At 43.6% G+C, this 10,142-nt stretch overlaps 1 protein-coding gene and 1 long non-coding RNA gene across 2 annotated transcripts in view; both read right to left on the minus strand.

Annotated features, from left to right (window-relative positions):
- Positions 1-658: 658 nt before the first annotated feature.
- On the minus strand, positions 659-2,937 carry LOC106725021. The gene is made up of 2 exons (XR_001360858.1): positions 2,741-2,937; positions 659-2,704 (listed from the first exon to the last, which is right to left on the minus strand). It is a non-coding gene; the product is annotated as an uncharacterized LOC106725021 (long non-coding RNA).
- A 1,678-nt stretch (positions 2,938-4,615) lies between these two features.
- TTF2 (transcription termination factor, RNA polymerase II) overlaps positions 4,616-10,142 on the minus strand; it is a 35,224-nt gene continuing 29,697 nt past the window's right edge. The window contains exons 20-23 of the mRNA XM_005859947.2: positions 9,304-9,454; positions 8,534-8,616; positions 7,326-7,400; positions 4,616-5,459 (exon numbers count right to left, since the gene is read on the minus strand). Coding sequence (XP_005860009.1) covers positions 5,315-5,459; positions 7,326-7,400; positions 8,534-8,616; positions 9,304-9,454 — 454 coding nt within the window. The 3' untranslated portion in view covers positions 4,616-5,314. The remainder of the gene's footprint in view (positions 5,460-7,325; positions 7,401-8,533; positions 8,617-9,303; positions 9,455-10,142) is intronic.

A 10,142-nucleotide genomic window follows, 5' to 3' on the forward strand; every position in this document is an offset into this window, starting at 1 on the left:
ATCCCTCTATTGCAGCCACGCTGGCCTGCCTGGTGCTCTCAAATCCTCCAAGTACTCTTGTCTTGCAGCCCTATCACCCCATCACCTCCCCCCCCCCAGGTTTCTGCTTTGTCAAGTGTCTTCCTGGAGAGGTCCCTAAGTACACCGTATAAAAGAGCAACCCTCCCCTCACCAGGACTCCATGTTACCTTTACTCGGCTTAATCACCATCTACCATATATATTCTATTTGTTTATTGTCTGTCCTCTTATACTAGACTGTAAGCTCTATGAAGGCAGAGATTTGGCATTTATTAACTACTATATTGTCCCTGTGTATCTTACATTGTTCCTGGCACACAGTAGAGCTTAATCAATATTTTGTTGAATGAATAAAAATTTGATTAGTAGAATTTTTAGTTTGGATCTCCTTTGTATCTTTCTACAAGCCAGACTTCCCTTCCCCAAACTCCAATATTTGCCATTTAACCAAATACCACTTAGAAAAAAAATCTCGGTCTCTCTCAAACATGTTGGATAAATGAAATGCACCATAGGGACCAGCCTTGAATTTTCTAATGACCTTAGACATTTAGGGAATTGCTTGCCACGAAGAAGCTTATTGTATTTACATCATCCCCCACCCCTCCATGGTCTTTTAATGAATCAGATTTCAGAAATGAGGATAAAAAGCTTATTTATTCCAGTTGGAAAAGATTTCAATAATTGGATAACACTACCGTAGATGAGCAACAGAAAACTTCTATAAGATACCTAGGTTTTGGCAAACACCCTAGCCCTTAAGCAATATTAATGGCAACAGTTCCATTACAAATATTAAGAAAGATTGTGCAGGTGGGGGTAGGGGTGTCCTTGGCCTACGCTACAGTGGAATCTACACTCAATTTAATTGAGCTGCCCTGCCAGCTGAAAAACCTGACAAAGTATGAGTGAGCTGCAGAGCCCAAGACTCCAAGGTAAGGAGAAAAAGAAGTCTGAGCATTTAGGAATTGTCCCCAAGTGTAACAAGGTGCTTCAGAAATCACCTTTGAGTTGTGAGCACTGAAGCATCACACAATGCAGTATTATGATGTAAGTTATACCTCTGGTGCTAATAGGTCAGAAAAAAGAGCCATAATTACAGTCTTCGTCCCCTGGGGTACTGTAACAGGATAAACACCGAGGTTGTCTTGGGTAACAAGCACACACATACACCTGCCAGCCCACCCACTCTCTAATCTCTGAAGTGCAATAGTCACTCAGCTTCACTCCAGAGGCTGTACACCCGGGTGTTAGGTCTGTCTCAGTGAAGAGGCGGTTGGGTGAAGGGAATGCGAATTAAGCAGAATAAGGAAGAGGCATTTCTCTCTTGGCCTTGTTACTTTCTACATACTGATTCCAATTCCCTCATCACTTCCTCAGAGAAGTCTTCCCTAAGCAGGTCAAACCTAGTTTTTAGCCCCCCCAGCTACATGGACCTCTCCATGCGGATCTCACCATTGCACGTCACAGTCATCCATGAGGATCTGAGTAATGCCTGTCCCCCTCCTAGACTGTAGCCGCAGGAGGATGGGGATTGGTTTTGGTTTTACCTTTTCAATGCCCAGCAGTGCCTGACACATTTAATATACACATTTTAATTAATGTATAAATAATTAAGCAGTAAGAGTATTCTCCCGACCTTTTCTTTCACATATAAACTCTACCTACATTCAGATTCAGCTGTCGATTCTGGAAAAAGGGACTCGAGCTAGTAAAGACCCCGTGTAGCTACATGTGTGTGTCCCCGTTCCTTCCCCAGGGGCTAGGCTTTGTCCTCTAGCTACTGAGTCCTGGGGTACTTGGTACTGGAACTGACCCTCACTTCATTTTTATTTATGAAAACATTTTAATCTAAGCTATATGCCTAGGAATTCTAAATTCCTACCATACCTCACTTTGTGACTGCAGTTATGCTTCTTAATTCTGTCTTCTCCTAGGGCCAGATGCTACATAGCGTAGCACAATATCCCACTTTGTAAACCCAATTCTCTCCAGACATTACGGTAGACAGCAAGACTTCAGAGAACCCGAAAGGTCACACCGAGCACTGGCGTCTCCATGGTCCTCCCATTAGCGCGGGTGAATCTGGCTTCACCTGAGGCCTGCTGACAGCCACTTCACTGGGCAACACAGACCATCAGAGAGGAAACCACCCAGTGCTCCTAAGAGTCCTTCTACATCACCACTCCTAGAGAAATGGGTCGCGTCCCACAAATGTCATTCCACCCACTGGTGTTCATGATGACTGCATGCAAGGTTTAAAAACCTTGGCGGGTTTTTAAAGGGCCAGGGTTCCATCCAGCCATGGCAAGCACAATGAATGCCCCTTTTTTGATCAACTCTGCTAGAGAAGTCAAACTATAAACCTTCCATGAGGCAATTCCGTCCCATGGGATATACCCCGTAAACTGGTGCTCAGCAGTGTTGTGCTTTGGTGACAGATGTTCACCATCTGGCTCTTTCAGCCACACCCATGCTGCAGCTGGATTCTCATATTCCCAGGCCTGGTCCCACAGCAGTAACACTGGTGTTTGTATGGCATGCCATGGTTTACAAAACTCTTATCATCTTATTTCATCCTTGCCCAAGTCTGGTGAGGTGGGCAGGCAGGTGGAACAAGACCTGGCAGCTGTGGTGTCAGAGAGGAAGGCTGCCTGGCACTGCCAGGACTCAGAGGGCAGCACCTCGATGAGACCACTACACCCTGGGAGGTGGCCCACTGCTGGAGGGGGCAAAGACGCACCTGGTTATGCTTAAAAAACTGACTCACGGTAACTAAAATGAACGTGAGCCTGAGATAGTCACCAGCATGCCACTTATGTTAATGAATCCATGAGAAATTTTCACCCTGGGGCTAGAATTTAAGGGTGCATGTTTAGTATAGTTCACGCCACCAGGACAGTGGTTCCAACTGTTACTACACACACATCTAATCAACAGCATCTCACTGTTACAGGAACACCCACCCATGACATAGTTAGGTGGCTTTGCTAGCTTAGCATCAGAACAAGGAACACTAGAGAAGCTGTTTATGATGCCAGAAGGAATCTTACAGCAGATTACATTGGTCCATGGACTCCAAATACTGTAGGCTATAATCCCTTCATCCTTCTCCAGACCAAGAGCAAGAATACTTGGACTTCCAAGCTAACAGCTCCTCTGTCCTAACCAGTGCTTGGAACGAACACCGACTATGTTCATCTAACGTGCTTTCTGATGGCGACCCACTGTCTATTTAGTCAAACGGGTCATAGCAGGTGTATCTGTTAGTGAATTCCCAGTGGAGCACACTGAGATATATGCTAATCTAGGTATCTTATAGATAACAGAATGGAGATGGGCAGGGAATCTGTAACCAGCCTAATATCAGACAATCAGCAAGGGGCAGAGGCAGGGTTCATACGTTCTTGCTGGCCTGGGAGCCACTGCTGCTCAGGTGACACTTATCTCTGCCCGGGCGTGCTGATCTTATAGCATACCTCCGGGAGGGTGATCTTACATCTCTCATTTCCTGATTCTATCAGCGACCGCACTGTGGCTGTTGAGTTCTGAAAACAATACCCACCTTACAAATATGGAAACCAAAGTGTAGAGAAGTGAAGGATTTTTTTCAAGGTTACACCCCCAGCCAAGGTGAACCTGGAACTGGAGTTAAGTCTAAGTTCTAAACCGAACCCTTCCTACCAGGCCATACTATCTTTCCCTTTGTAGGCCTTAGGCCAGTGATGGCGAACCTTTTGAGCTCGGCGTGTCAGCATTTTGAAAAACCCTAACTTAACTCTGGTGCCGTGTCACATATAGAAATTTTTTGATATTTGCAACCATAGTAAAACAAAGACTTATATTTTTGATATTTATTTTATATATTTAAATGCCATTTAACAAAGAAAAATCAACCAAAAAAATGAGTTCGCGTGTCACCTCTGACACGTGTGTCATAGGTTCGCCATCACTGCCTTAGGCCTTGTCCTAGAAAGGCATTTTTGCTTAAACAGGTTCCAATGCCCCTATGTCCAGACCATGACTAGGTTAACAGAGGATTTCGTTTCCTATTCCCAACTCAAAGGAGGGTAGTGGTCTATCTAGGAAAAACTACAATTCTTTCTAGCACAATTAGCACAGTAAGTGTTCTGGAAAAGGCTGCTAATGGGAAGAAGGAAATCTGACTCGTTTCCCAAAGTATAAAATTCTAAAGGGTTTGTATTAGGGTACTAACTCTTATATAAACAACCCTAAAATCTCTGTGCCTTAAAAAACCATGTCACAGTGCAATGTGGGTGAGCTGGGGTGAGAAGGGAACCACATATGGGGAAGACTTTTGTCCCAGTCACTCAGGAACCAAAAGGGTCCATGGCAAAAACCAGGGTACGAATCTCTAATCTAGAGGCTTTGCAATTCTCTGGGGCCTTGTAGTCTTTCATCGGGTCCTCTGCATCCAGTGGGCTGGTAAGGAAAGAAACAGCCTGAAGAATCTCTTGCAAAGTTATAGAGGAAAGATAAAAAAATGACTTACATCACTTCTGTCCTCATTCCCAGGATGAGAACTCAGTAATATGACCCATGTAACTGCAGTAAAGACTGGCTCTCTGGGTACCCAGGAGGAAAGAAAATGTGGTTTAATGAACACAGCATTATCTCTGTTACACTGTCAAACACATTAGATTATACCAATGCTAAATGATACAATGGTACAAAGACTAAAGAACACAACAATACTAAATGCTATGAATACTGTAGATTTGTAAAAATACAAATAATATAAAAATGATAAAAATACTAAATTATGACACAAATAGTACATGATATGATAGCAATACACAATGATGTATAGGGCACCTCTCTGATCTTACCCTGAGAAGGAGAAGGGCCTGGAAGTGAGACCACTGCAGAGGAATGGGCGTGAGGTCCACTCTCTGCTTGGCCCATAAAGAGACGGTTACAGGAGCAGCCTCATGGGCAGGAGAGAAAGAGGTGTTAGAAAGGCAATAACACTAAGTCCCCATCAGCTGACAAGAGAAAGGCAACAGAGCTCTTACTGAAGCTTCCGTACAACCCTCCCAGAGTTGTTTTCCAAAGTTACCCAGCGCAAAGACATTTTCTTTCATCTGAAGTCATGTATCGGCTCGCGTCACTCACTCAGTTCTGGGGGTTAGCGTATGCCTCCCTTGAGGAGGGCAGAAGGCGTGATGGTGACATGGAACGCAAGGAGAGCCCAAGGGACCATGGTTAGGCCGTGGTCCCAGATCCTAACACACACCAACAGTGGCACCCTTCTGAGCTCTACAAACAGGCAGTTAGATGCCAAAAAGGACTTTGAGGTCAGCCAAGGTCAGCTTGGTGACAGATTCTCCAGATCCTGATAGAACCTGTTTGGCCAAATCTTTCTTTTTCTCTTGGAGCTGCAAGATCTTCTCTTCCACTGTTTCCTCACAAACAAATCTGAAACACAGACAAGCAAACAATTAGAAATCCAAGGCAGCATATCTAATAACATGTTCAAACTTCTATTTATGCTTTAGTTTTTAAATGGGGTGTCTTCCTTTATTTAAGCTTTCTTAGGTTTGGTTAAGAACTCTTAAGTTTAGGCAACCCAGACAACCCAGACTAAATATATGTCCATTTAAAATGATGTGACTCAGATTGACTTTTTTATTTCTTTCTGCAGCAGGTAATTGAGAAATGCCAATATGAGCAAAAGATATCCCTATCCATGAAAGCATAGAGAGCCAGCTTTTACACAAACAGCTCTGCCTTGATAAGATGGAAAGGAAGTTTCGCTAGGCCTGTGTGCTGGTTTAAACAGAGTATCTGATTTTTGGGCTAATTCACACTGTAACAGGTTTTACAAACTGAGGAAATGCCATTGTTGTCATTCAATCACGCAACCTCTTCTGATTAAGCATTCACTATATGCCATGTACTACGCTAAGTGTAGGTATAGAGAGATTAACATAAGTCTTGCTCTCAAAGAGAACCCAAAAGAAAGAGATTAAAATAAACAATAATAATACTAGCCAGAAAGTGCTATGATGGAAGCATGTCCAGTGTGCAAAAGGAGCAAGTACATCTGTCTGGAGTACTGAGGGAGGCTCCACCGAGGAGTTAACGCTCAATGAGTAATGGGTGAGAATCTGGGCAGTCAGATTCAGATACTGATCGGGTCTGGAGTTGAGATCTTGGAACTGAAGATACAGATGTGGGAGTTACTGGAGTCGACAGGATTTTTAGGGAGGTGCATCCAGAGTGAGAAGAGAGCTCAAGACAGGAAAGCCAACATAATTGCTGTAGTTGGCAAATTTTGGGACTTACTGGTGCCCTTAGCAAGAGTAATTTCAGTGGAACAATAGGGTGAAAGTCAGTTGGTAAAGTCTGAGGAATGAATGGGAGCTAAGCAAGTAAAGACAGTCAGTGATTTCTAATTCTCCAGGAAAGGTGACCCTGAAACGGAAGGAGAAAAAGAGGTCCACAGCTAGAGGACTGTAGCATCAAGGCAGGTTTCATTGTCTTTAAAGAGAAGAGGGTCCCGAGCAGAGGACTATTTTACAAAATTACTGGCTTGTATTCTTCAAACATAAAACACAAAAAAGACTGAGATATTATTCCACATAAAAGGAGAGAAGAGTCATGACAACAGAATGCTTCGCAGGATCTAGTATTTTCTTTTGCAGAGAAGACGTCATTGAAACAAGTGGCAAAACAGAATAAAGTCCATAGCTTAGGTATTATATCAGTAGTACATTGTTAACAGCCCGATTTTGAACATTTTATTGTGGTTATGTAAGAAAATGTCCTTATTTCTAGAAAATGCATAGTAAGGTAGTTAGGGATAAATAAGCACCATGCCTGCAACTTACTCTCAAATGGTGCAGAAAAAAGTTTGCATGTACATGTACACACACACACGCACGCACAAACACACACATGCACACGCACGCACGCAGGATTTTTTGGGTATTATTCTTATAAGAATTCTTACATTTTTTATATGTCTGAAATTATGTCAAAATAAAAGTTATAAGCAGGTGAGGGAGAGAGGGCAAGGGTCTTTTCATGGGCTGCCCTGACTGAGCTAAGGCTCACTACTCTAGACAACTTGCTCTTCTTTGCAGAGGCCAATTCCAAGGTCATCCTCCAATTGCCTGTGTTCCCTTCCTGACTGCGAGTCCAAGGGGGGATGTGCCTCAGTAGCATCATTAGTAAAACGATCACCAAATACTTTACATTCTATTAAAATACTACGCAAGAAAGACTGGCATGAAAGCAGAACTTGGGGAGGGTCCTAGGTCCTGGGAAACCCTTACTTACCTGTGAATGACAACATCTTTCTGCTGTCCTACTCGATAAATTCGGTCACAAGCTTGATCTTCAAGTGAGGGGTTCCTGGTAGAAAAGAGGTAAAGCTCAATGGCACAGACATCCTAGGCCAGGGCAGCCAACTCCATAGGCAAATCCAGCCCACAGCCTGACTTTGGTATGGCTCTTTAGCTAAAAATGGTTGCCACAGCTTTAAAGGATTGTAAAAACAAGCAAAATCCCACAATGAAGAATATACAACAGAGACCTATGCAGCCTTCAAATCCTAAAATAATGACTATCTGGCCTAAACTATATACAGAAAAAGCTTGCAGATCCCTGTCCTGGCTATACTGGCCGCAGACAGTGTGGTGTCAGATATTTCCCGCTCTCTAATGAGAAAATGGGGTCACTGCTAATAGTGACTCAGCATTATCATCAGTTCAAACAGTAACAGAGGTGGAACCAACATTCAAATTCGGTCACTAACTAGCTGGGGGACCCTGGGCAAGTCATCTAACCTCAACCCTCTACATTCCTGGCTGCTACCTAGAAATGTGAGAGCTGAATACCTTTCTCAGCTTTCATATTCTGTGATTCAACTGCCAAAGAATTAGACCCACATGCACCAATCCCTGGCTGGCATAAACGGAAAACCAAAAGCTGGGACTAATTATGACACTTTCTCCTGACAACACATACTCATTTATCTTATTTCCGGGAAAGGTGCTTGCTATTATGCTCCTGGTGTTGACACTACGTGGGAGGCCAAGGGCGACGTGTTAAGTGTAGTCCTAACATAATTAGAAAATCCCTCCCCCTTTTCCTTTTAGACAGAGTAATGCTGCTCCCTCTTTTCTAGGGTTGAGAGTTCCCTGGAGGTCAACACATATGTCTGAAATATGGTATTTTGAAGAGTCAGAACTGAGGGATGCAGGTCTTAGGTCTTAGTCATAGGAAAAGCCTTGCTCCCAGTTTCCATGGAAACAGACGTTAGAATAACAATAAAGTGAATGGACTATTTTCAGTAGCATTTGAAGCCTTGCTGGTCAGGAATTCAGGGCTGTCCACTAGCCCTGCATCTCCACACACGTGTGCAGCAGCATCTCCCTAACACTGATAGAGCCGAGTCAACAAAGAAGACAGGCCCTGCTGCCCCTCCAGCCTGCTGATCCCCGGCTCTGCTGTGAAACTCAAGAAAAATCCAGAACTGTTGTTACCAGTGCATATCCAGAAGAAAAAGGTGGTTTCCACCAATCAAGTTTAGACCAACACCTCCAGCCAAAAGAGAGATGAGCATGACCTACAAAAGAAAGCACATCAGTAACTCCATGTAATACGCTCTCCTCTGTCCCAGGTTCAAGGCCAACATCAGTACAGAGCAGCACCAAGTTCCTATCGAATTTCCTTCTGCTGCCGTAAATTTTGAAACTGTGAAATGCCCCACCTTTAAGAAAATTCTCATTTCAGTTTTTTGGTGAGTGAATCTCAAAACACTGTGTGCCTGCCAAAATATACAAATACTACACTCTAGAGGACTGGGGGTGGCTAGCTCAATACACTTCCCTTTAACCAGATTCTGTCTATCCCATCCGTCTCTGCACCCCCACCCTCAGCACCTCTATGATCCTCCCGTCACTCACGAATGCTTTCCAAAGTCTTACTATCCATCATCAGATGCCTCGTTCTTCCACGTCCCCCCATATTTCCTCATCTCCAAATCCTACCCATTTTTTAAAACTTGCCTCCTCCACAAAGATTCTCTTGAACCTATCCAGTTCTGCTCTCCCTCTCCTTTTAGCCCTCATATTTTATTCTTTAGAGTATCTGCATACTTTGATATGTACCCCATAAATGTCTAATAAATTTAAAAGACCTGGAGGGATCAAAGCTATGAATATATTTAAATTGAGCTGCTACATTAGAATTCTCTGTATAACGGAGAAAAATTTGCTCTTAATTCTCTAACTCTGATGTGACCAGCTCGTACCTGGGGGCCCCTGGAGTTGTTAAATGCCTCTACCAAGTCCATTCTCTGTTTGGGGCTGACAGAGCCATCGATGGTGGCGTAGGTCAGTTTGTGCCTCCTCAGGTGCAAAGCTACAACCTTCAGCATGCTGGTCCACTGAGAGACAATGACACTGGAAGGAAGGATAAAACAACCCCCCAAACAGATTAAACTCATCTGCAGCCTGTCATGCCCCTGTGAGTCTTAAGATTCAGTTGTCATGTGGAAGAGGAAAGGCCTTCTGTTACCTACAGGGAAAGGCACATGCTTAGGTCACATTTTAAGATTATATGTGGATAAATAGATAAATTGTGACATGGTAAAAAAGATTATAATGCTCCAAGTTGTTTCCAGATCCAGCCTACGATCTATCTGGTACTGAATGAAGTGAGGATACAGTAGTGACTAGACTCCGGTAAGCACTGCAGCCTCCTACTATTTGGGGGTCAAGTGCTCACCCAGAGGAGCTCTGTGGTCCTGCAGAGAGGGACCTGTCGCCAGTCAGAATAACAAGCTGCTAGGACTTCTCTACTCCCCTCACCCAACCCCTCCATCCTGTGTTAATTAGGGTTTGAAGTTTTTAGATAAAAATAGTTCACATATACAAATGCAGGTTTATAACACACACATAAGTTGAAACAAACAGCAAATGGACTCCTGGTCTGCTCACACAGTTCTCCCTCCCTTTTGCATCTGTTACCCTTGATTTTCTTTAGATACTGCTCTACTTTTAAACCAGTGGTTCTCAACCGTCTGGCCCTTTAAATACAGTTCCTCATGTTGTGACCCAACCATAAAATTATTTTCGTTGCTACTTCATA

Source organism: Myotis brandtii, unplaced genomic scaffold (assembly GCF_000412655.1).
Source record: "Myotis brandtii unplaced genomic scaffold, ASM41265v1 scaffold131, whole genome shotgun sequence".
In the NCBI taxonomy this organism is placed as follows: domain Eukaryota; kingdom Metazoa; phylum Chordata; class Mammalia; order Chiroptera; family Vespertilionidae; genus Myotis; species Myotis brandtii.